Raw genomic sequence first — 27,688 nt, 5'->3', positions numbered from 1 at the left:
CACTCTTTAGCATCTTTTGCATTCACCTGAGAGAACCAACAAGGCCTCAGTTTAATATCTCACCCAGAAGATAGCACCTCTGACAGTGCTGCCCTCCCGGAAGCGTCAGCCTAGACTTTGTATCATGTCTCTGGAGTGGGGTTTGAGCCCACAACATTCTGCCGTGGAGATGTGTGGTACCCTCTGAACCTCAGTAACCACAAGGACTCAGTAAGGACTGTTAATTTGGTGCCTATAACTTCCTGCCTGTTTTCCTTTCACACAGGATGGTAAATCTTGCAAATACAATATATCTGAGAGTGTGGCTTCCGTCTCGAGCTATAAAATACTTCCATATGGGGATGAAGAAGCTTTGACAAGAGCAGTGGCTGAAATTGGACCCATAGCTGTGGTGATTGATGCAGGACTGGCATCTTGGCAGTTTTACAGCTCAGGTGAGGACTCCATTCCTCTTATGACCAGCCCCAACTCTTTAAATCACCCCACACTCTTATTTTGCCTGGACAAAGTGCTGGAGAATCTTGCGGATCAGGGCTAGCAGTGGGAGGGAAATTTCATCCAAACTCTGACACCAATATGACGTTGCCAGAGTTTTGAATGGCACATGCTCCGGCCAGTAGATGGAGCCGGAGGACATTATGAGACAAAAAATGTAAGTGAAAAATCTTTTGCTTTTACTTCCCCATAGTGGGTAATTACCTTCATTTGATTGAGCCCCCGATCGGCAAATGTAAAACCACTGGATGAAGGGAACAGTATGATTGGCATTCCTGGGGTAATAATGCCACTGCCTTCCCACCCAACCCAATTTCACAGCTCTCTGGGGTAGAGAATTCCAAAGATTCACAATTCTTTGAGTGAAGTAATTTCTCCACATCTCAGTCCTAAATGATCGGCTCCTTATCCTGGCACAGTGCCCCATTGTTTTAGATTCCATGACTGATCCTCAGGGTCAGTCACTGGCATCTCAGACCAGCCCTCATATTGAGGATCAGTCTGTGACATCTCGGATCACCCTCATATTCAGGATTTATCTCTCAGATCTGAGACTCCCCCTCGTAACGAAGATCAGACTCTTGCATCTCAGACTCCCCCTCATATTGAAGGTCAGTCTCTGATATCTTGGATCCCGTTCATAGTGAGGATCAGTCTCTCGCATCTCAGACCTCCCTCATATTGAGGGTCAGTCTCTGGCATCTCAGACCTCCCTCATATTGAGGGTCAGTCAAACCTGGGACCTCGGCGCCGTGACACAGCAATGCTAACCACTGTGCCACCGTGCTGCCCTCCCCTCATATTTTTTTAAATATATTTAGATTACCCAATTCTTTTTTTTTTCAATAAAAGGGCAATTTAACGTGGCCAATCCACCTACCCTGCATACCTTTGGGTTATGGGGGTGAGACCCACACACACACGGGGAGAATGTGCAAACTCCACATGGGGCCGAGATAGAGGCTGGGTCCTCAGCGCCGTGAGGCATCAGTGCTAACCACTGGCGCCACCATGCTGCCCCAGACGCCCCTCATATTGAGGGTTAGTCTCTGACATCTTGGGCCCCCCTCATTCTGAGGAATAGTCTCTGGCATTTCAGACGCCCCCATAACAGGAATTGAGTATAAAGGTAAGGAAGTGCTGTTGCAACTATGCAAGGCACCTTGAGACCGGACCTGGAGTATTATGAACAGTTTTGGTCCCTTATTAGAGGAAAGATGTAGTGGTATTGGGGATAGCTCAGAGGAAGTTCACTCAATTGATTCTGGAGATCAGAGGCGGGATTCTCCGTTGGCCGACGCAGGAATCATGAAACGCGATTAGGCGGAGAATCGGTTCTGATGCCAAAATCGTGGTGGGTGATGATTTGACGCCAAATCGCAATTCTCCGTCACGTTCCCGTACCGGCCTGCCCGAACAGGCGCCGGAATGTGGCGACTAGGGGCTTTTCACAATAACTTCATTGAAGCCTACTTGTGACAATAAGCTATTATTATTATTATTGACAGCGGCGTCAATACGTACTGGAACGCACGTACAGTAAACACCGTTTGCATATCATTGGCGCCCCGACCCAGTATTCTCTGGAGCCTCCTCGATTCTCCTCCACCGATGGGCCGAGTTCACCATGGCGTGGTTCACTTGTGCTTTAAAAATCGTAAAACTGGTATTGTGGCTGACGAATGAGAGAGAGAGAGGAGGTAGGACACAGTGAGGAGCGACTGTAGGTCGCCGGCCCAGATACTATTCATGCTGGCTGGGGTGGCGGGAGGGTTCCCTGCTAGGGCTTGGGGAGGGGATTTGATGGGGGGAACAGGCCGCGATGATTGCAACTCCCTCCGTGATATATCGCTGTTGCACTACGGGGTGTGGGCCCTGATTTGGCAGTAGCACCGAATCTGGTCCACGGGATGGAGGATGATGACAACCCGCTTTGTGAGGAGCTCTGGTGCTCCGCACCGTATGCCAACATCTAACTCCTGCCCATGGTAGCACATCCACCTGGGAGATCCCTGCAGGCGAGCTGGCCATTCCATCACACGGTCCCATTGAATCCCTGGGGTGGGGTGGTGGGGACCATCGGGGGGTGTGAAGCCCAGGCCACTCACAGGGTCCGTCCATTCCACCCCTGCCACGTCACCTAATCCACCCCCCAGCCCAGCCAGCCAAGACCAGCCCACCCCTCACACCCACCAGACAGAACACCGAGGCAGGTTGTAACAATGGCAACAGGTGTTTAATGTGAACAAATATTTACAGATTTGTGCCGTCGCCCCTATAACTAAACTGTGCCCTGCACCCATGCCTACTTAACTGGTCGAATTTTCTGGCCTTACTGGCCCTAATGCCAGTGGTTCCCCAGATGGTACAGCTGTGATTCCTGCCATGCGACCTGGGTCCCCATTGGCGGGCATCTACTGGGGTGACAGGGCCTGGACGGCCCGGCTGCTGCTCGTGTGACCCGTACTTCCCGTGCCCACCAGATGCCCCAGGGACAGGAGGATGAAAGTCCGAGGTGCTGCAGTGTTCCGGTACCTCCTCTGCGGAAGTCACTGGCAAGGCTCCCATCACTTCCACCTCCCTCAGGGTGCCTGATGGCCCCCGTGCTACTCTATGGGATGGGGGTGCGAATGAAGCTATCCCCTGAGGCCCGCTCTGGTCTCGACCAGGGTCCACATGCTCTTGGCCATGGAACACAGAGAGTGGACCACCTCCATCTGGGACTGCACCACATCACGCTGTGATTGTGCCACCATCTTCTGGGTTTGTGTCACATCAGCCAGTGACTGCGCCATCTTCCTCTGGGATTGGGCCCCCTCCCTCTGTGTCTGCGCCATGTCGGCCAGGGATGTACCTCTGATGCTGTATAAAGCTCTGGTCAGACCCCATTTGGAGTATTGTGAGAAGTTGTGGGCCCCGTATCTAAGGAAGGATGTGCTGACCTTGGAAAGGGTCCAGAGGAGGTTCACCAGAATGATCCCTGGAATGAAGAACTTGTCATATGAGGAATGGTTGAGGACTCTGGGGCTGTACTCTTTGGAGTTTAGAAGGATGAGGGGGATCTTATTGAAACTTTCAGGAGACTGCGAGGCCTGGATAGAGTGGGCGTGGAGAAGATGTTTCCACTTGTCGGAAAAACTAGAACCAGAGGACATCATGTCAGGCTAATTAAAACAGAGATGAGGAGGAATTTTTTCAGCCAGCGGGTGGTGAATCTGAGGAACTCTTTGCCACAAAAGGCTGTGAAGGCCAAATTACTGACTGTCTTTAAGACAGAGCTAGATAGGTTTTTGATCAATAAGGGAATCAGGGGATATGGGGAGAAGGCAGGAGAATAGGCATGAGAAAAAATCAGCCATGATTGAATGGCGGAGCAGACTCGATGGGCAGGGTGGCCTAATTCTGCTCCTATGTCTTATGGTCTTATGTTCGCAGACCACATACAGGGCCCTCTGTTCTGCCATGGTGAGGGGCTGCAGGTCCGGCGGTCCACCTCCTGTCTACTTCCGCTCCTGGCGGTTGTGCGCAGCCTTCTCCTGGAGGCGGGGTGGGGTGGGGGGGGGGGGTTTACAAACAGAAAATGACAGCTTTAGACAGTGCGATGCATGCAGCCCAGAGGGTGGATGGCTGGTGGTCTTAGTGAAACAAAATGAAAATCACTATTGTCACAAGTAGGCCTCAAATGAAGTTACTGTGAAAAGCCCCTAGTCGCCACATTCCGGCGCCTGTTCGGGGAGGCTGGTACGTGAGGCTGGCTGGGGCACCTGGCCATGGCAGCAGGTATGGATGCTGGGTGGGGATTTGACCACTCTTCAGGTGGAGGTGGGGCGGGGGGGGGGGGGGGCGGTTAGTGTCAGGGGCATAATGCTGCCTAGTCACCCTGGCCTCCCTGAGGAGGTCACGCTGTTTTGTATGGCATTTCTGGCTGGTCCAAACAGTGTTGCCCACTGTGCTGATGGCCTCTGCCACCTACGCCCAGGCAAGGCGAACGGCGGTAGCTGGCAGCTTCCTTCCCGGGCTGAGGCACAGGGCCATCTGCCTCTCTTCCCCCATGTCCAGGAAGCTCTCCAGTTCAGCATTGGTAAACCTCAGGGCTACTCTCTTCGCTGCCATCTTGTTGGCTGGGATGGTGTGTGTGGGGAGTGCAGTGTGTATATGTGGCTGCAGCTTGTCAGCCTCCTGAATGTCAATCTCGGAACCGGCGAATCTGGCACCATTTCTCATTAGAATCGATTGTGTTCTACGTGGCACCGGTGCTAGCCCCTTAACAGCTGTGAATCGGTTCAAGTGCGCGCCAGTTTTGCTGTCGTGAAAGTCCACAAGTTCTCCATTGGCATCAACACTTAGGGCTGGATTCTCCGATTTTGAGGCTCTGTCCGGAGCATGTGCCTAGTCTTATGACCAAAAAGTCGGCGGCGCCCCCGCACCGATGCTCTGACCCCCCTCATATTAAGGATCAGCCTCTGCCCCACCCCCTACCTCCTCTCTGCTGTACCTGCAAATGTTAAATATCTCCCTCCTATCTGAGGGACCATCACTGGACCCAGTACTCAGTTGTTCAACAATGCCCTGGACATTTAGATCACTTCCACTGACCTGTTTTTTCTTCTGTGTTGTGCACAATTCCAATTGGTTGTGTTGACTGCTGCATTGTAGGGTTAAGATCTCGAGGTCACTTTCAATTTCACTTTCAGCCATTTCAACACAATTCATGGAGTAATCATCTTTCTTATTTTCCCTACTGTTATGGACGAGGCATTTTCTGAACCCCACAATGCATCATGGAGTTCAACCAACCTCTCCCTTTAATGGATTTGTTGCTTTTCCTAGCAAACACCGTTTTCCCTAGGTGTGGGATTACAATTATGGACACGTGGGTTTTTAAACACAAAACACTGTTTATTCCAAGCCTCCACTATTATAAGTTTAAATCACCCAAATGATCCAGAGATAGTCTTTCCTGGCAGAGATCCAGTTCACTGCAAAACACAGACACCCAAGCTCTTTTCAAAACTGAAACTAAAAACCTGCAAAATGGCTGACCTGAGCTGAGCTCCACCCACTCTTTGACATCACTGTTTTCTTAAAGGTACATTGCTTAAACATCCAGTTCTTCAAGGCACTCTCGCATGACACCTCCCCACATGAAAAATAAATAAACCATCAACTTCAAGATGGTTTGCACCATCAATTAAGAAATGTACACAGTAAATATACCTTTTCGTTATTTTAAAAAACAACACATGCAAACAAGTATAATAATATAGTCCATTTTTCTTTGTTCTTCTTCCTCCAACCGAAATCCTTCTCGATTGACAGTCTCTTTGAACAAAGTCTCTGCACGATCCATCCATTCCTCTACTCCTCGGCATTTCTCTTTAGAATCAGATACTTTAGTTCAATCTGACCACAGAATCCCTTGCAATTCTCCAATACAGGAACATTGGTGATCACAGCTTTCAGGCAGTCAAATGCTTGTTGAAAATCCGCTGTCCATTGAAATTTTTTACGTTTCTTCAGCAATTCCATCAGTGGAGTAATCACACCCCAAAACTTTTGCACAATTGTTCGATCAAATTCATTCATGCTAGGAGATCGCATTATTTCCCTTTGTCTTGAGGATAACGGAAACTCCGCAAGGAAAGTGCTTCGGGCTTCTCCAAATTCACTTTTGGCTAGGTTCACCACCAAACCCGCCTCCTGAAGTCGATCGAAGAACTCCATATGATGTTTTAAATGTTCTTTCCCTGTCTGGAAGTTGAAAATAAAAGCAGATTGTCCCACTTACTCCAGGCAATCCTTCAATAGTGGGACAGGATAAGAGTCCGTTCTTGTAACTGCATTCATCTTTCTATAGTCCACACACAACCATTGGGTACCATATGGTCTCGGTACCATCACTATGGGTGAGCTCCATTGGCTGCAACCCACTTCAATTATGCCATTCTTTGGCATACTCTCAATCTTTCTGTTAACCTGTGCCACTTTTAAAGGGTTAGGTCTATATGGATGTTGCTTGATAGGAACAGCATTTCCCACATCTACATCATGCATTGCCATTTTAGTACTTCCCAAATTAATCTCTACAAACTTGCCCATGTGATATCAATAACTCTTTCAGATCAGTTCGTTTTTCCTCTGGAAGGTAACTTAACAATTCATCCCAATTTTTAAGAACATCCTCATTTTCCAATTTAATTTGAGGTATGTCAAATTCACAGTCATCTGGATTTGGTTTGTCACTTTGAGTTAGAATCATTAAAACCTCCTTTTTCTCTCCTTCCCTTTCAAAGTACCTTTTAAGCATATTCACATGACACACTCGGTGAGCCTTCCTTCTATCTGGTGTTTTTACCACATAATTCACTTCACTTAATTTCCTTTCAATCTGATACGGTCCACAAAACCCAGCTTTTAAAGGCTCCCCTACCACTGGTAACAATACTAAAACTTTATCCCCACTGGCAAAACTACAAACCTTGGATTTCTTGTCCGCTACCCGTTTCATCACATTTTGTGCAACTTTCAAATGTTGTCTAGCCAATTCACCTGCTCTATTTAATCGTTCCCTAAAATTTGACACATAATCCAATAGTGTAATTTCCGATTTCGCACCCACCAATTTTTCCTTAATCAATTTAAGTGGTCCTCTTACCTCATGACCAAAACTTAGTTCAAAAGGACTAAATTTGGTAGACTCATTAGGTGCATCCCTAATTGCAAACAATACGAATGGGATTCCTTTATCCCAATCCTCTGGATAATCTTGACAATATGCACTCAACATTGTCTTTAATGTCTGATGCCACCTTTCTAACGCTACCTGCGATCCTGGATGGTTCGCAGTTGATTTAAATTGTTTTATTCCGAAGCTATCCATAACTTCTTTGAATAACATTGAAGTAAAATTTGTTCCTTGATCCGATTGAATTTCTGTGGGGAGTCCATATCTAGTAAAGAATTGAAGTAACTCCTCCACAATCCGTTTAGCTGTAATATTACGTACTGGAATGGCCTCTGGAAACCTAGTAGACACATCCATTACAGTCCAAAGATATTCTTTCCCACTTTTTGTTTTAGGAAGTGGCCCTACACAATCGATTAGGACCCTTGTAAAAGGTTCCTCAAATGCTGGGATGGGTATTAAGGGCACTGGTTTTATCACTGCTTGAGGTTTCCCTATCACTTGACATGTGTGACATGATTGACAAAATTTAACTAAATCTTTATGTAGTCCAGGCCAATAAAAATGTTTCTGGATTTTAGTTTGAGTTTTCCTTATTCCCAAATTACCTCCCACTGGTACCTCATGTGCAACTCGCAACACCTCCTTTCTATACCCTACCAGGAATACTACTTGATGAACCTCTGCCCACTTTTCATCCGCCTGTATAAGTACAGGTCTCCATTTTCTCATCAAGACATCATTTTTACGGTAATAACACTCTGGTATACTCTCAGATTCCTCTTCCGTACATGCTTTCTGATATATCCGTTTTATTTCTACATCTTTCTGTTGTAACTCCGCCACTTTTCCTGAACTAAAAATATCCGCCTCATCCTCCAACTGTTCTTGTTCTTTTTCAACCATCTGATCAAAAATAGTTTCTGATAATTGCACTTCAACTTCATCTTCACTCTTTGATTTCTCCTCTTGTCTTAACCTGTGACTTTGTGACCTTGTTACGACACAATCTGGAAAAATCCCAGGATATTCATCCTTCAACATTTCAGTTGACTGATTTTCCACTGGCTTATCAACCACAGTAGGCATCACTCCCACCTGCGATCCAGCTATATCATTACCCAAGATAAACTGTATTCCTGAACAAGATAGTTTATCTATTACTCCTACTACCACTTCACCATTCTTCACTGGACTTTCCAACCTTACCTTATATAATGGAATGCGACTCCTCTCACCCTGAATTCCACATATCATCACCTTTTCTGGCAACATTCTTCCCAACCTACATAATTCCTCATCTCTTACCATTAAAGATTGACTAGCCCCTGTATCTCTTAAAATTGTGACTTCTTTACCTGCTCCTCCTGATACACATGAGTAAACTTTACCCACACAAGTAAATTCTTTAAAGACATCTGGCACCTTCTTAACAATTATTCTTGAACAGGCTGTACAATCGTTTGCACCTCCTTCGCTTCCCTTGGGCTTTCCTTTACCACTCTAACAAACCCCACTGTCTTATCCTGTGTTACCACATCAGCCTTCCCAGTGCTTTTCTTCAACCGCCAACACTGTGACTTTACATGGCCTAGTTTATTACAGTGAAACATTTGAAACTTTTCATTTGTCTTCCACCCTCCTGGATTTCTTTTTTAATCTGAGTTACACTCTCTTTATTGTCTCCCATCAGATCACCTTTACCTTTACCACTTGAGTATTTCTCATGTCCCCAATTTCTATCCCACACTGGCTGAAACTGATGTCGGAAACCAATCTTTGATTTATGAACTAATTCATAATCATCTGCCATTTCTGCTGCTAATCTCACAGTTTTAACCCTCTGTTCTTCCACAGGAATTCTCACTACATCAGGAATTGAATTTTTAAACTCCTCCAAAAGTATAATTTCTCTGAGAGCTTCATACGTTTGGTCTATTTTCAAAGCCCTTATCCACCTATCAAAATTACTCTGTTTGAGCCTTTCAAACTCCATGTATGTTTGACCAAATTCTTTCCTTAAATTTCTAAACCTTTGTCTGTAAGCTTCAGGCACTAGCTCATATGCACTTAAGATGGATTTCTTCACCTCCTCATACGTTCCAGATACTTCCTCCGGTAATGATGCAAACACTTCCCTCGCCCTACCTACCAGCTCTGTTTGAATCAGTAACATCCACATGTCCTGTGGCCATTGCATTTGTTTAGCTACCTTCTCAAATGAAATGAAAAAGGCTTCCACTTCCTTCTCGTCAAACCTTGGCAATGCTTGGACATATTTAAATAGATCCTCACCACGTCTTCGACTATGATGCTCTGTCTCACTATCCTCATCACTATCATCCAACTGTACATTTCCCTTTACGTCTGCCAATTTTAACTGATTGTCATGTTTCATGGCCTTTTTCTGAAGTTCAAACTTCCTCTCTTTATCTTTTTCCCTGATCTGTATCTCCCTTTCTTTTTCTTTTTGTTCTGCTAGGGCTATTCTTTCTTTTCTCCTTTCTTCTCTCTCCTTTTCTTTTTCCTGTCTCTCTCTTTCTTTTTCCTCTCTCTCTCTCTCTCTCTTTCTCTTTCCTCTCTCTCACCCTCATATGCCAGCCGCTTTAATTCTTTCTCATGTTCCATTTGTTTAATTTGCAACTGAATTTTTGACATTTCCAATGAGTCAAACTCTATCTCAGGCAACTTTAAATGCTTAACCACCACCATAATTATCTCACCTTTTCGCATTTTGTCAGGTAATGTTAACTGCAAAGTTCTTGCCAAATCTAACAGTCTGCTTTTTGTTTCTGTCTGTGAAATACTACGTGTGACCTTCTCCATCCCCAAAGACTTCTGAGCCTCTGAAAGAGCCATTGTTCACAACATTCTCCCCACTTAAACTAAAATACCACACCGGAAAAGCAACAATCCTTCACTGTCTTTAAGTTCACGAAAGCCAATCCAATAGATAGACTTTTATCCCCCTCGAGCCCCCAATTGTTATGGTGAGGCATTTTCAGAACCCCACAATGTATCATGGAGTTCAAGCAACCTCTCCCTTTAATGGATTTGTTGCTTTTCCTAGCAAACGGCGTTTTCCCTAAGTGTGGGATTACAATTATGGACACGGGGTTTTTAAACACAAAACACTGTTTATTCTATGAACTCAACTTAACATCTTAAATAAACATTGGATCTCTTAACACCCCTTACTTCAAAGATAACTCAGAAAATATTGCAACAGTAAATAATTCCTTAAAATGTTCCTTCAAACTTCCAAGAGGCTTAACACCTTTAAACAAAATCACATCAGGTTAAAGGCTTCACTATTGTAAGTTTAAATCACCCAAATGATCCAGAGATAGTCTTTCCTGGCAGAGATCCAGTTCACTGCAAAACACAGACACACACCAGCTCTTTTCAAAACTGAAACTAAAAACCTGCAAAATGGCTGACCTGAGCTGAGCTCCACCCACTCTATGACATCACTGTTTTCTTAAAGGTACATTGCTTAAACATCCAGTTCTTAAAGGCACTCTCGCATTACACCTATCTATGTGCAGTGCTTTATATCTGCTTGTGTTAAATTTAACCTGCCATAGATCCACCCAGTTACATTTTATTTTGAAATCATTCTGTAACTTCTGTGTGACCAGCTCTGATTCCAGAAGGTGTCACCTACAGTGAGTTTCTGAATCCAATTCATGGATGTGAATTCGCAATAGTGCTGTTCCCAGTCTCCAGTCCTGAGGAATTTGCTTTCTCCACCCTACCTGGGAACTTGTTCATGCTTGGAGGACATTTTTCCATCCGCCTAAACCTGTCATTCATTCCTTTAAACCTTTGCCCTTTATCCTACTCTCAAGGTTTTACACTGAAGAACACTCTTTGCAACTTGATATCTTTATGTACGAAGTTCCTCTCCATCCATTTCTTTTCAAGAGAGAAGTACCCTTGGAACATCATAGAATTCCTACAGTGCAGAAGGGGGCCATTCAGCCCATCGAGTCTGCACCGACCCTCCGAAAGAGCACTCCACCCAGGCCCTCTCCCCTGCCCACCCTATCCTTATAAACCAATCTGCGCATTTTTGGACGCTAAGGGACAATTGTGCATGGCCAATCCACCTAACCTGCATATCTATGGAATGTGGGAAGAAACCAGGGCACCCGAAGGAAACCCACGCAGACATGGGGAGAATCTTAAACACTTCAATTAGATCACCCTTTCATTGATTGATTGATTGATTGATTTATTGTCACATGTACTGACGTACAGTGAAAAGTATTTTTCCGTGGCCAAGGGAACATACACAGTACATACACAGTAGACAAAAAGAATAATCGACAGTACATCGACAAATAGTGCATCAACAAATAGCGATTAGTTACGGTGCGGAACAAGGAGAGTTTAGATTGAATTCTTGCTGTAGTAATGATTGTGTGTTTCATCTTCCAGGTGTTTATTATGATGAGAGTTGCCGGACTAATACCTTTAACCATGCTGTGCTAGTGGTAGGGTATGGAGTTCAATCAGGAATGAAGTACTATATTATTAAAAACAGGTACGTTGGCTGGGTTGGTGCGGGAGGGAGGGGGGAAGAGTTGTGCGGATAATCGGCTGATGATGCCTCTCGCCTCCCGACCTCAGCCAGAATTTTACCAGCAATGGGGCCCACTATCCCACGGACAATTAATGGCAACTTAAGGGCCTCCTGCCATTGCTGCCAGGGTTTTACCTGTGGAGGCCACACTGCTGGCTAGGGGTGTCCTTCTCTTCGGGCATTCTGTGCCACCCTGGGCACCTCTCCACTCCCCCCATGTTACTTACTTTTCCAACTTGTCCCCCCCCCCACCGCTCACCAGGGCGTGCCAGATTGGGGAATTCCAGAGAAACCATTTTTTCCCAAGTGAGTTGAGACTGTGGAACTTGCTACCAAAGAAAATGGTTGAGGTGAATAGCACTGTCGCATTTAAGGGGAAGCCAGGAAACACACGAGGGTGCAAAGAATGGATGTTTCGGCTGATATGGCTCAAGGAAGTAAACTGGGTGTGGAGCATAAAAAAACAGCATTGTCATGATGGGCCGAATGGCCTGTTGGTGTGCTGTGGGCTCGATGCAATTGAATGTAATGGTCTCACCCAGGGGTTTCCAGCAGTATTACAGCAGGAAGTGGGAAATTTGCAAAAAGGGGAAATCCAAACTGGAAAGGACCAATTCCTAAGATGCAATCTTCCCAAAATTGCAGAGTTCGATCAGGTGAGAAAAGCTGTGTGAAGCTCGCCGGCTTCACAGACGCCTTTTCTGGCCTGATTTAACAACACTCTGTGCAATTGTGCAGTGCTGACGATGGTCACACAGCTAGCTGGAGGGGTGGGGCCTAAACACGCCGGACATGCCATTTCTAAAAGGCTCCTGATCTCAAAGTAAAATGTAAGGCCCTTCACCCCCACGGACATGGCACCCCCAGGCAGATAATGGGGACACCCCTCAACCCCCGCATGCAGAAGGGGACACCCCACCCACACAGAGAAGGGGAAGCTGCCCCACAATGTAGGACGGTAACCCCCAGCATTGCCCCCTGGTAGTGCCCCCACCAGTGCCCATTGGCTGTTCCCCCTGGCAGTACCCATGGCATTGCCCTGGCAGTGCTCCCTCACAGTGCCCCCTTGCAGTACCTCCTGGAAATTCCCCCTGGCATTGCTCCTGGAATGTCACCTGGCAGGGTGCCAGGCAATTCCTAATTATGTCCCACAACCCTCGGGGGGGATTAAAGGCACCTCCGCACCCCCCGGGTGGTCATCATGACTGTTTTGTTTGCAAACATAGGAGCATAGGAACAGGAGTAGGCCATTCAGCCCCTCCAGCCTGCCCCACAATTTAATGAGATCATGGCTGATCTGTGACATAACTGCCTTTGGCCCAGATCCCTTAATATTTTTGCTTAACAGAATCTATCTATCTCAGATTGAAAATTAACAACTGATCTAGTTTCAACTGCTGTTGTGGGAGAGAGTTCCAAACCTCTACCATCCTTTGCGTGATGAAGTTCTTCCTAAAATCTCTCCTGAACGATCTGGCACTAAGTTTTAGAGAACGCCCCCTAGTTCCAGAATCTCCAATCAGTGGGAAGAGCTTATCTTTAGCTACCCTGTCTTTCCCTGTTAATATCTTAAATACTTGGATCAGATCACCCCTTAAATTTCTAAATTCTAGTGAAAACAGGCCTAATTTGTGTAATCTCTCCTCGTAACTTAACCCCTGTAATCCAGGTAGTGATTCGCGTTGACAGACAACATGCTGCTGGGTGTGGGGGAGGATCCATCATGGGCAGAGCTCCAGCATCAAATCTTTGGTGACATTAAAATTTATGTTAAATTATGTAAATCAGAAGGGTGTGAATCTGATTATGCCACCAGTGGAAGGGCAGGGAAACCCTGAAACTAAATCTCGCCCTTGAGATTTGCATTTCTGAGTTTGCGCATGATTTAGCAGCTATTACAAGAATCTCCCACATGGCAAACACGACCACCAAATCGCACCCCGAGTCCATGATACGAAAGGTTGAATTGTTATTTAAATTCTTAAATCCTTCGTTTAGTTCTTTTTTTCATTTTTATTCCAGTTGGGGACAAGATTGGGGCCAATCTGGCTACATCCTAATGGCCAGAGGGAGGAAAAACAGTTGTGGAATTGCAAGTTTCCCCATGTACGCACTGGTCTAACCCTTCAGAAAACCCAAGTGTAATACCATGAACAAACAGCCACTAGCAATTAGCACAACAGCCATGTTGTTTAGTCAGGATAAACTTCACATTAAAAACTGTAAGAGAGATTCTGACAATTTACACAAATTTCTGTTCCAACCCTTTCAACGATCTCGCTTCCTCTGACTGGTATTCACTGTTCACAAATAACAGGATTCATTCGAAAGCTTTAGAGTAGATGCTCAAAATGTCCTTTATCCAGACTGAATTTCTTTATCCAGGCTGAACTCCTTTATTCAGACTGAACTCCTTTATCCAGACTGAACTCCTTTATCCAAACTGAACTCCTTTATCCAAACTGAACTCCTTTATCCAGACTGAACTACTTTATTCAGACTGACCTCCTTTAACCAGACTTAACTCCTTTATCCAAACTGAACTCCTTTATCCAGACTGACCTCCTTTATCCAGGCTGAACTCCTTTATCCAGATGGAACTCCTTTATCCAGGCTGAACTCCTTTATCCAGACTGAATTCCTTTATCCAGGCTGAACTCCTTTATCCAGATGGAACTCCTTTATCCAGGCTCGACTCCTTTATCCAGACTGAATTTCTTTATCCAGGCTGAACTCCTTTATTCAGACTGACCTCCTTTATCCAGACTGACCTCCTTTATCCAAACTGAACTCCTTTATCCAAACTGAACTCCTTTATTCAGACTGACCTCATTTATCCAGACTGACCTCCTTTATCCAAACTGAACTCCTTTATTCAGACTGACCTCCTTTATCCAAACTGAACTCCTTTATCCAGACTGAACTCCTTTATTCAGACTGACCTCCTTTAACCAGACTTAACTCCTTTATCCAAACTGAACTCCTTTATCCAGGCTGAACTCCTTTATCCAGATGGGACTCCTTTATCCAGGCTGAACTCCTTTATACAGGCTGAACTCCTTTATCCAGACTGAACTCCTTTATCCAGGCTCGACTCCTTTATCCAGACAGAACTCCTTTATACAGGCTGAACTCCTTTATCCAAACTGAACTCCTTTATCCAGGCTGAACTCCTTTATCCAGATGGGACTCCTTTATCCAGGCTGAACTCCTTTATCCAGGCTGAACTCCTGTATCCAGGCTGCACTCCTTTATCCAGGCTCGACTCCTTTATCCAGACTGACCTCCTTTATCCAAACTGACTTCCTTTACCCAGATTGAACTCCTTTATCCATGCTGAACTCCTTTATCCAGACTGACCTCCTTTATCCAGACTGAACTCCTTTATCCAAACTGAACTCCTTTATCCAGGCTGAACTCCTTTATCCAGACTGAATTCCTTTATCCAGGCTCGACTCCTTTATCCAGACAGAACTCCTTTATACAGGCTGAACTCCTTTATCCAAACTGAACTCCTTTATCCAGGCTGAACTCCTTTATACAGGCTGAACTCCTTTATCCAGACTGAACTCCTTTATCCAGGCTCGACTCCTTTATCCAGACAGAACTCCTTTATACAGGCTGAACTCCTTTATCCAAACTGAACTCCTTTATCCAGGCTGAACTCCTTTATCCAGATGGGACTCCTTTATCCAGGCTGAACTCCTTTATCCAGGCTGAACTCCTGTATCCAGGCTGCACTCCTTTATCCAGGCTCGACTCCTTTATCCAGACTGACCTCCTTTATCCAAACTGACTTCCTTTACCCAGATTGAACTCCTTTATCCAGACTGAACTACTTTATTCAGACTGACCTCCTTTATCCAGACTGAACTCCTTTATCCAAACTGAACTCCTTTATTCAGACTGACCTCCTTTATCCAGGCTGACCTCCTTTATCCAGACTGAACTCCTTTATCCAGACTGACCTCCTTTATCCAGACTGAACTACTTTATTCAGACTGACCTCCTTTAACCAGACTTAACTCCTTTATCCAAACTGAACTCCTTTATCCAGACTGACCTCCTTTATCCAGGCTGAACTCCTTTATCCAGATGGAACTCCTTTATCCAGGCTGAACTCCTTTATCCAGACTGAATTCCTTTATCCAGGCTGAACTCCTTTATCCAGATGGAACTCCTTTATCCAGGCTCGACTCCTTTATCCAGACTGAATTTCTTTATCCAGGCTGAACTCCTTTATTCAGACTGACCTCCTTTATCCAGACTGACCTCCTTTATCCAAACTGAACTCCTTTATCCAAACTGAACTCCTTTATTCAGACTGACCTCATTTATCCAGACTGACCTCCTTTATCCAAACTGAACTCCTTTATTCAGACTGACCTCCTTTATCCAAACTGAACTCCTTTATCCAGACTGAACTCCTTTATTCAGACTGACCTCCTTTAACCAGACTTAACTCCTTTATCCAAACTGAACTCCTTTATCCAGGCTGAACTCCTTTATCCAGATGGGACTCCTTTATCCAGGCTGAACTCCTTTATACAGGCTGAACTCCTTTATCCAGACTGAACTCCTTTATCCAGGCTCGACTCCTTTATCCAGACAGAACTCCTTTATACAGGCTGAACTCCTTTATCCAAACTGAACTCCTTTATCCAGGCTGAACTCCTTTATCCAGATGGGACTCCTTTATCCAGGCTGAACTCCTTTATCCAGGCTGAACTCCTGTATCCAGGCTGCACTCCTTTATCCAGGCTCGACTCCTTTATCCAGACTGACCTCCTTTATCCAAACTGACTTCCTTTACCCAGATTGAACTCCTTTATCCATGCTGAACTCCTTTATCCAGACTGACCTCCTTTATCCAGACTGAACTCCTTTATCCAAACTGAACTCCTTTATCCAGGCTGAACTCCTTTATCCAGACTGAATTCCTTTATCCAGGCTCGACTCCTTTATCCAGACAGAACTCCTTTATACAGGCTGAACTCCTTTATCCAAACTGAACTCCTTTATCCAGGCTGAACTCCTTTATACAGGCTGAACTCCTTTATCCAGACTGAACTCCTTTATCCAGGCTCGACTCCTTTATCCAGACAGAACTCCTTTATACAGGCTGAACTCCTTTATCCAAACTGAACTCCTTTATCCAGGCTGAACTCCTTTATCCAGATGGGACTCCTTTATCCAGGCTGAACTCCTTTATCCAGGCTGAACTCCTGTATCCAGGCTGCACTCCTTTATCCAGGCTCGACTCCTTTATCCAGACTGACCTCCTTTATCCAAACTGACTTCCTTTACCCAGATTGAACTCCTTTATCCAGACTGAACTACTTTATTCAGACTGACCTCCTTTATCCAGACTGAACTCCTTTATCCAAACTGAACTCCTTTATTCAGACTGACCTCCTTTATCCAGGCTGACCTCCTTTATCCAGACTGAACTCCTTTATCCAGACTGACCTCCTTTATCCAGACTGAACTCCTTTATCCAGACTGAACTCCTTTATCCAGGCTGACCTCCTTTATCCAGACTGAACTCCTTTATCCAGACTGACCTCCTTTATCCAGACTGACCTCCTTTATCCAGACTGAACTCCTTTATCCAGGCTGACCTCCTTTATCCAAACTGACTTCCTTCACCCAGATTGAACTCCTTTATCCAGGCTGAACTCCTGTATCCAGGCTGCACTCCTTTATCCAGGCTCGACTCCTTTATCCAGACTGACCTCCTTTATCCAGACTGAACACCTTTCTCCAGACTGAACTCCTTAATCCAGGCTGAACTGCTTTATCCAGGCTTCGCTCCTTTATCCAGACTGACCTCCTTTATCCAGACTGAACTCCTTTATTCAGACTGAACTCCTTTATCCAGACTGACCTCCTTTATCCAGACTGAACTCCTTTATCCAGACTGACCTCCTTGATCCAGGCTCGACTCCTTTATCCAGACTGAACTCCTTTATCCAGACTGAACTCCTTTATCCAGGCTGAACTCCATTATCCAGACTGAACTCCATTTTCCAGACTGACCTCTTTTATGCAGACTGAACTCCTTTATCCAGATTGAACACCTTTATCCAGATTGAACTCCTTTATCCAGGCTAAACGTCTTTATCCAGATTGAACTCCTTTATCCAGATTGAACTCCTTTATCCATACTGAACTCCTGTATCCAGGTTGAGATCTTTTATCTTGTCTTAACGCCTTTATCCATAGAATCCCTACAGTGCAGAAGGAGGTTAGTCAGCCCATTGAGTCTGCACCGACCCTCCAAACACTCCACCCAGGCCCACTCACCTGCCCACCCTGCCCTATGCCCGTAACTTCACCTGGACTTTCAGTGGTATGTTACCTTGGCCATTCCACCTAACCTGCATATCCTTGGACTGTGGGAGGAAACCGGAGCATCCAGAGGAAACCTACACAGACATGGGGAGAATGTGCAGACTCCACATTGACAGTCACCCAAGGCCAGAACTGAACCTGGAATCTGGTGCTGTGAGGCAGCTGTGCTAACCACTGTGCCACCGTGCCTCCCACACCTTTCGCCAGACTGAGTTCCTTTATCCTGTCCCAAATTCCTGTACCCAACCTCTGAACACCTTCAGCCGCACCAATCTCTGTTAAATCTCCAACATGCTGCAATACTGCTAAAAATATTGTAGAGCTGTAATGTTTACTACCACATGTGCTGCCTCACCTGTCATGTTTCTATTTTTATCTTTGACTTGCGTCATCCACCAGATTTAGCTTGTTTTCTAGTCTATGATCATAAGTTTGGTTCCATTTTATAAAATTTTGTGGGCTTGTACTCACAGGAATGTACATCAATAAAACTCTTGAATGCTTACACATCCAATCTATTTGTATTCTCGAAATATTCAATGTTTCCATTAAAGGTCAGTCAGTCTTATTTGTCCACGTACAGAACATGAGGACAGGTGGAGACCATAGACCATCAGGTATAGGAGCAGAATTAGACCTCTCGGCCCATCGAGTCTGCTCCGCCATTCAATCATGGCTGATATATTTCTCATCCCCATTCTCCTGCCTTCTCCCCATAACCCCTGTTCCCCTTATTAATCAAGAACCTATCTATCTCTGTCTTAAAGACACTCAGTGATTTGGCCTCCACAATCGTTGGTGACAAAGAGTTCCACAGATTCACCACCCTCTCGCTGAAAAAATTCCTCCTCATTTCTGTTTTAAAGGATCATCCCTTCAGTCTGAGGCTGTTCTCGACTTTCCTACGAGTGGAAACATACTCTCCATGTCCACTCTATCTAGGCCTTCCAGGATCCTGTAAGTTTCAATCAGATCCTCCCTCATCCTATGAGGGGGACCACTCAGCGACTTGCGCCTGTTCCACCATTCAATGAGATCATGGCTGATCTGCCTCTTGATACCATTCGTACAGTATGACCAAGATCTGACATTCACAGTACAGGGTAAATATTACATGATGGTCATGTCTAACAGTGACTATAGGTCGCCTTGTGGAGTATGAATCTGTCTCCAGCTCTTGTGTATGAACTTCTTAAGCTGAAGGTGGCAATGCATCCTTGCCTGGTCCTTCTAGCCTTAACACCAAGATGTAAGTCAGAATGATGTTTAGCTCCTCAAACGGAGTGACCTGTCTCTTTAAGGCCGCTGCTCAGCTCTTTCATTTAAGGGATCTGTTAGAACCTGCCCGGATCCTATTGGCCGGGGAAGTTTTTTTTTCTTTTAAATTTTAGAGTACCCAATTCATTTTTTCCAATTAAGGGGCAATTTAGCGTGGCCAATCCATCTAGCTTGCACATTTTTGGGTTGTGGGGACGAAACCCACACGAACACAGGGAGAATGTGCAAACTCCACACGGACAGTAACCCAGTGCCGGGATCGAACCTGGGACCTCGGCGGGTGAGGCCGCAGTGCTTACCCACTGCGCCACCGTGCTGCCCTATGGCTGGGGAAAATTGGTTACCCCATGATCCTTGAGAAATATGAGCTCCCCCAATGAAGGGGGGGGGGGGGAGGGGGGGGGAGGGTGAGGGGAATGAGGCAATCATTAGCAACGCAGCTGTATAAATAGAGCTGGCCAACGTGGTACCGGGGAGAGAAGAAATCAGTAGTGAACAGCTGGTACTTTGTACATGATGTTTTAAATAAAATTACTTTTGGTTTGACTCTACAACTCGTGCAATATTCCTCATGACCCTCACAAAAGGATTGAAATAAATGCATCATTGCAGTGTTTAATTGGCAGGAATCGTCGAGTGTGCCAGGATGAAGGCGTTGTGCACACTGCCTGGGTATCAGGCGCAGATGTGTATGATGCGTACTGATGGGGAATATCAGCTACACGTTCATTGAGTGGAACCCCTTTCGATTTGTGTAGAGCGGCCTGTCATCTACATCCCAAACTACGTCGTAGAGGAGAGAACGGGTGGCGGCATGTGGTGCAGGATGGGGGTTCGGACGCCCACTGGTTTGGGGGGCTTTGGTTACGGGTGTGTGGGACAGGGGTTGGTATCAGGGGCCCAGTGCTGCCGATTCACTCTGGCCCCCCTGAGGGGGTTATGCAGTTTCTTCCTGCACTTCAGTCTGGTGTTGCCCACGGCGCTGACTGCCTCTGCCACCTCCACCCAGGTGCGGCCAATGGCAGTGGCTGGCAGCCTCCTACCCGGGCCGGGGTACAGGGTCATCTGCCACTCCTCCACTGCGTCCAGGAGGGTCTCCAGTTCAGTGACGCTGAATCTTGGGCCACGCGTCTTGCTGCTCTCTTGTTAGCTGGGATGGGGTGTGTAGGGGGAGTGAAGTGTGTATATGCTGCTGCAGCTTGTCAGCCTCCTGAGTGTCAATCGCGAAACCAGCAAATCCCACACCATTTCTCATCGGAATCGATTGTGTTCCACGTGGCGCCGGAGCAAACCCCTTAAAGTCAATGAATCAGTTCAGGTGCGGTGGCAGCTTTGCTGTCGTACGACATCAACACTGAGCTGGATTCACTGTTTGTGAGCCTAAGTGCGGAGGAACTATGACATTTTACGTCAAGAAAATCAGCTCCAACCCCTCACCGATCCTGCGACCGGTGAGGGGCTAGCAGCCGCGCGACGTAAGACTCTCGGCTCCCAAGGTAAAAACGGCTGGAGAATAGCCGGGTCCGTTTCCGCGCATGTGCATGGCAATGACCTGCAGCAGTCGCGTTGTAAAAGATGACAGCGGCCGTATGGGGACTGGACCTGCCAGATCGTGCCCCCGGCCTACCCTTGGCCACCCCCCACCAGTCCCCCCCCAGCCCTCGCGGAAGCGCCCCGCCCCCCCCATCCAGCATCATGGCTCCCGCTCAACTGTGGCGGCGCTGGACACAGTCCGCAGCCGCCAGGCCGGATCCCCAATCGCTGAGACCATATGTCAACCGCGCAGTCAGGAACCCGGCCGATCGGGGGCCGATCTTCGGGGGAGGGCATTCAGGTGACGAACTAACGCTGTCCCAATGGCGCACGACACGATGATGCCATTTCGGAAGGGGTGGAGCAAACAAAATCTGCATCAAACATGCACCCCTCCAAATCTTGGCGTCAGAAGGGGTTCTCCAGCCGATCAGCGATTACGAAATCGACATCAGGGAACGGAGAATCCCGCCCCATGTCTCGGAGATGGGGTATCCTCCCTGTATGTTTTCAGGAAGCAGTTCGATCTGGGGGAAAGCGGGGTTAGGCTATTGAGTAGGATGATCAGCCATGATCCTAATGAATAGAGGTGCAGGCTCGAAGGGCTGAATGGTCTCCTGCTGCACCCGCAGGGGCTAATGTTGAACGCCAGTGGGTGGCGGCCGGGTTGGGGTGAGGAGGCGTGGGGGGGGAATGTGCTGGAGGGTGGGGTAGGTGATGGGGTGCCCATACGGACTGTGTCACTATGCAGAACCAAGGGCCAAGGTGGGTGGTCAGTGGGTGTGCAGCAAGATGGCCATTTACACGACGTTGTCCTTCCAGACTTATGTCTGACTCCTGTCTGTCTGCTGCCAGTACGCTGACTCCCTGGCTCATGTATGAGTGAGGCACTGCATTACATTCTTTTGTCCCTTTGCGCTGGAGGAGGAAAATGAGCGAGGGCTTAGGGTTCACTGAATCATGCATGAATCCTATAACTGGAAATAAAACATTTGCACTGAGAGGATTTAACCGCCTGGCAGGCATGGAGGCCTATGGCGATCCATGTCTGGGAAGCACCACAGTCCCGTGCAGGGTCACCCCAGCCACTCGGCCTGGCCCCCCATCACCCACCCCCCCCACCCCCCCAGACTTGGCAGGGCCCCCCTGTAGCGCACAAAGACTCCGTGAGATGAATAGAGTGAAGTCGATGAGGCTTTATTAAGCGTGTCTCGTGTCTGTTCCCCCGCAGCTCAATAGTAGACTGGCCTGCGGGGGAGGACTCCGGCTTCTTATACTCCGCCTTCAGGGCGGAGCTAGAGGTCAACGGCCAACCAGGACCCGGGATCTGTCAGCCAATGACATTAGGGCTTCCAGTCCCACATGACCCCCAATACATACTACCACATTCACCCCTTGTCAAAAATGAACCCGGCGGGGTGATGCTTCGTATGGTGGTAAGGATTTACAGGGCTGGTCCTGGGAGGAAAAAAAACATTCACATGGCAATACAGTATTGTACAATTTTGTCCTGTTTCAACTATTTACAGAGGGTATAGAGAGAAAAGCAAAATGTTCTTGTGAAAAGTCCATATTTTGATTTAGATCGACGCCACGAGTCGGTCGGGCGGTCTGGTCGTCCGTGTCGATCGCCTCGGTCCCGGTGGTGGTGGTGGTGCTTGTATCGGTGTTGTCGTCTCCGGGAGCCTTACGGTTTCAGCTTGGGCTTTATTCTTGGTCGGGCCTGAGGGGAGGGGAACCGATCCTCCTGGGAAGGGGGTGATCGCGGGGTGCGGCGGGCGCCAGATCCCGCAGGGAGACCGTGTCCTGTCGGCCGTCCGGGTACTCCACGTAAGCATACTGCGGGTTCGCGTGGAGGAGGCGAACCCTTTCGACCAACGGGTCCGCCTTATGTGCCCGCACATGCTTTCGGAGCAAGATGGGTCCTGGGGCAGCCAGCCAGGTCGGCAGCGACGTTCCAGAGGAGGACCTCCTAGGGAAGACAAGGAGACGCTCATGAGGCGTTTGATTAGTGCTCGTACATAATAACGACCGGATGGAGTGGAGAGCGTCCGGGAGGACCTCTTGCCACCGTGAAACTGGGAGGTCCCTGGACCGTAGGGCCAGTAGGACGGCCTTCCAGACCGTGCCGTTCTCCCTCTCTACTTGCCCATTCCCCCGGGGGTTGTAGCTGGTCGTCCTGCTTGAGGCTATGCCCTTACTGAGCAGGAACTGGCGCAGCTCGTCACTCATGAAAGAGGACCCCCTGTCGCTGTGGACGTATGCGGGGTAACCGAACAGTGTGAAGATGCTGTTCAGGGCTTTAATGACTGTGGCCGCGGTCATGTCAGAGCAGGGAATGGCAAAAGGGAAGCGGGAGTATTCGTCCACCACATTAAGAAAATATGCGTTGCGGTCGGTGGAGGGGAGGGGCCCTTTGAAATCGAGACTGAGGCGTTCAAAGGGGCGGGAAGCCTTAATCAGATGCGCTCCATCCGGCCTGAAAAAATGCGGTTTGCATTCCGCGCAGATGTGGCAGTCGCTTGTGACTGTACGGACCTCTTCTAAAGAGTATGGGAGATTGCGGGACTTGATGAAATGGAAAAACCGAGTGACCCCCGGGTGGCAGAGGTCCTCGTGGAGGATTTGGAGGCGGTTAATTTGTGCGTTGGCACATGTGCCGCGGGATAGGTCATCGGACGGCTCGTTCAGCTTTCCGGGACGATACAAAATCTCATAGTTGAAGGTGGAGAGCTCGATCCTCCACCTTAAGATCTTGTCGTTTTTGATTTTGCCCCACTGTGCATTATCGAAATTGAAGGCTACCGACCGTTGGTCCGTGAGGAGAGTGAATCTCCTGCCGGCCAGGTGATGCCTCCAATGTCGCACAGCTTCCACTATGGCTTGGGCTTCATTTACCACTGAGGAGTGGCGGATTTCTGAGGCGTGGAGGGTCCGGGAGAAAAAGGCCACGGGTCTGCCCGCTTGGTTAAGGGTGGCCGCTAGAGCTACGTCGGAGGCGTCGCTCTCGACCTGGAAGGGGAGGGACTCGTCGATGGCGCGCATCGTGGCCTTTGCGATATCCGCTTTGATGCGGCTGAAGGCCTGGCAAGCCTCTGTCGACAGAGGGAAGGTCGTGGTCTGTATTAGGGGGCGGGCCTTGTCTGCGTACTGGGGGACCCACTGGGCGTAGTATGAAAAGAACCCCAGGCAGCGTTTCAGGGCTTTTGGGCAATGCGGGAGGGGAAATTCCATGAGGGCGCGCATACGTTCGGGGTCGGGGCCTATTATCCCATTGCGCACTACGTAGCCCAGAATGGCTAGCCGATTGATGCTAAAAACGCACTTGTCCTCGTTGTACGTGAGGTTCAAGGCTTTGGCGGTCTGGAGGAATTTTTGGAGGTTGGCGTCGTGGTCCTGCTGGTCGTGGCCGCAGATGGTTACATTGTCGAGATACGGGAACCCATGTTGATCAACCATTCGGTCCATCTCCCGTTGGAAGACCGAGACCCCGTTTGTGACGCCAAAAGGGACCCTTAGGAAATGGTATAATCGCCCGTCTGCCTCGAAGGCTGTGTACTTGCGATCACTTGGGCGGATGGGGAGCTGATGGTAGGCGGACTTGAGGTCCACGGTGGAGAAGACTTTATATTGGGCAATCCGATTGACCATGTCGGATATGCGGGGGAGAGGGTACGCGTCTAGTTGTGTGTACCTGTTGATGGTCTGGCTATAGTCTATGACCATCCTTTGTTTCTCCCCTGTCTTCACTACTACCACCTGCGCTCTCCAGGGACTATTGCTGGCCTGGATTATGCCCTCCTTTAGTAGCCGCTGGACTTCGGACCGAATGAAGGTCCGGTCCTGGGCGCTGTACCGTCTGCTCCTAGTGGCGACGGGTTTGCAATCCAGGGTGAGGTTCGCAAACAAGGACGGGGGTTGCACCTTGAGGGTTGCGAGGCCGCAAATAGTGAGTGGGGGTATTGGGCCGCCGAATTTGAACGTAAGGCTCTGTAGATTGCATTGAAAATCTAATCCCAGCAAGGTGGGGGCACAGAGTTGGGGAAGGACGTTTAGTTTGTAGTTTTTGAACTCCCTCCCCTGCACCGTTAGGGTAACTATGCAGAATCCTTGGATCTGTACGGAGTGGGATCCTGCAGCTAGGGAAATCTTTTGTGCGCTGGGATAGGTGGTCAAGGAACAGCGTCTTACCGTGTCGGGGTGGATAAAGCTCTCCGTGCTCCCAGAGTCGACTAGGCATGGCGTCTCGTGGCCGTTTATTAGCACCGTTGTCGTCGTCGTCTGGAGTGTCCGGGGCCGAGCTTGATCGAGCGTAATTGAAGCGAGACGTGGTTGTAGTAGTGGAGTGGGGTTCGTTGTTGCCGTCCAAGATGGCGTCGGGGATGGACAAAATGGCCGCCCCCATACATCGCACGTGGCTGGTGGGTCACAAGATGGCGACGGGGGTGGACAAAATGGGCGCCCCCACGTGTCGTACAGGTCTGGGGCGGTCCAAGATGGCGGCGCCCTTCCTCCCCTCGTGGTGGCCGGGACCCAAAATGGCGGCGTCTGCGGGTCGCACATGGGGCGCTGAGGGGGCTGGGGAGCGCTAGGACCGCGCGGAGCTCCCTCACCGGGGACAGCGGTGGTCGGGACCCAAGTTGGTGGCGCCGGCGGGTCAGACGTGGGGCGCGGGGTGGGGGTTAGGGGGGCATTAGGGACGCGCAAAACTCCCTCTTCTCCGTGGAGAGTGGTGGCCAGGACCCAAAGCGGTAGCGCCGGCGGGTGTTACATGGGGTACGGGGAGGGGGGTTGGGGAGCGTAAGCGGCGTGCAGGGCTCCCTGTTCTCCCGGGACCGCGGTGGTCGGGACCCAGAGCGGCTGCGCCTGCGGGTCGTACATGGCGTGCTGGGGGGGGGGGGGGTTGGGGTGCGTAAACGGCTTGCAGAGCTCCCTGTTCTCCCGGGACAGCGGCGACCTCGCGGGACCGGCACACAACCACGTAATGGCCCTTTTTCCCGCAGCTCTTGCAGATAGCTGCGCGGGCCGGGCAGCGCTGCCGGGGGTGTTTCGCCTGGCCGCAGAAATAACAGCGGGCGCCCCCGGTGCGACTCGGCGTTTGGACCGCGCAAGCCTGTGGGGTGTCCGGGGGGGGGGGGTTTGTCGCGACGGGCACGTACGGGGCCCAATGGGCTGCCGCGCGGTCGGGGCCATAGGCGCGGGTATTACGCGCGGCCACGTCTAGGGAGGCTGCTAGGGCCCGGGACTCTGAGAGTCCTAGCGACTCTCTTTCTAGAAGTCTTTGGCGGATTTGGGAGGAATTCATACCTGCCACAAAAGCATTGAGCATTAACATGTCCGTGTGTTCATTTGCGTTCACCGAAGGGCAGCGCAGGCTCGTCCCAAAATCAGCAGCGCGGCGTAGAATTCGTCCATCGATTCTCTGGGACCTTGCTGTCTCGTCGCGAGCTGGTAGCGAGCGTAGATTTGGTTAACTGGGCGGACATAGAGACTTTTCAGTGCTGCGAACGCCGTCTGGAAATCCTCCGAGATGAGGGAGAAGATCTCCGTGCTCACCCTCGAGTGCAGGACCTGTAGTTTTTGGTCTTCTGTGGCCCGGCCGGTGGCCGTTCTGAGGTAGGCCTCGAAACAAGTCTGCCAGTGCTTGAAGGCTGCTGCCGCGTTCACTGCATGGGGGCTAATCCTCAGGCATTCCGGAATGATCCTGAGCTCCATAGTCCTTTTTAGGCACGCTTAATAAATTGTAGCGCACAAAGACTCCGTGAGACGAATAGAGTGAAGTCGATGAGGCTTTATTAAGCGTGTCTGTTCCCCCGCAGCTCAATAGTAGACTGGCCTGCGGGGGAGGACTCCAGCTTCTTATACTCCGCCTTCAGGGCGGAGCTAGAGGTCAACGGCCAACCAGGACCCGGGATCTGTCAGCCAATGACATTAGGGCTTCCAGTCCCACATGACCCCCAATACATACTACCACACCCCCTACCCCAGCCAGCCCGATATCTGGCTGGGCAGTCCGCAATCGCTCCTCTCCATGTCCTACCTCCTCTCTCTCTCCCTCAGCAGCCACCATGCCGGTGGTTTTTAAAAGCACAAGTGAACTGCATCGTCGGGAACTCGGTCCATCAGAGGAGAAGAATTGCGGAGGCCCCTTGAAAAACCAGGTCGGGCCCACTAATAATATGTAAATGATGTTTACTGTACATGCGTTCCAATAAAAAATTGATGTCGCTGTCGAGGTGACGGAGAATCATGATTTGCGTCAAACCAGCATCCACCGTGATTTTGGCATCGGAACCTATTCTCTGCCCAATCGCCTTTCGCAATTTCAGCTTCGGCAAACGGAGAATCCCGCCGATTGTGTTTCAGCTGGTAAGATGATGTCACTAATGGGAGGAGGTACAGAGTTCCAGGCATTTTGCAGTAAAGAAGCAGGGGCTGTTTAGCACAGGGCTAAATCGCTGGCTTTGAAAGCAGACCAAGGCAAGCTAACAGCCCGGTTCAATTCCCGTAACAGCCTCCCCGAACAGGTGCTGGAATGTGGCAACTAGGGGCTTTTCACAGTAACTTCACTTGAAGCCTACTTGTGACAATAAGCAATTTTCATTTCATTTTCATAAAGCTGTTTAGTTTTCGATTGGGATGTGAACAGAAGGCATCTGCTCTCAATACGGTTCAGTTGAAGATATGTCTGCAGACAGACTCACAGTTTCTTTCCAAACAGTTCAGAGAGTTAAGGTGGGTTCCTGAAAGTCAAA

The 27,688-nt window shown here is 48.7% G+C and overlaps 1 protein-coding gene across 1 annotated transcript in view; it reads left to right on the top strand.

Annotated features, from left to right (window-relative positions):
* Window positions 1-18,636, top strand: part of LOC140395257 (cathepsin K-like) — an 86,992-nt gene extending 68,356 nt beyond the window's left edge. Inside the window, exons 6-8 of the mRNA XM_072482823.1 lie at window positions 266-434; window positions 11,624-11,729; window positions 13,791-18,636. Coding sequence (XP_072338924.1) covers window positions 266-434; window positions 11,624-11,729; window positions 13,791-13,890 — 375 coding nt within the window. The 3' untranslated portion in view covers window positions 13,891-18,636. The remainder of the gene's footprint in view (window positions 1-265; window positions 435-11,623; window positions 11,730-13,790) is intronic.
* The last annotated feature ends 9,052 nt before the right edge of the window (window positions 18,637-27,688 follow it).

The sequence above is a fragment of the Scyliorhinus torazame genome, chromosome 18, assembly GCF_047496885.1.
Source record: "Scyliorhinus torazame isolate Kashiwa2021f chromosome 18, sScyTor2.1, whole genome shotgun sequence".
NCBI lineage: Eukaryota > Metazoa > Chordata > Chondrichthyes > Carcharhiniformes > Scyliorhinidae > Scyliorhinus > Scyliorhinus torazame.
This window is presented reverse-complemented; position numbering and strand designations above follow the sequence as displayed.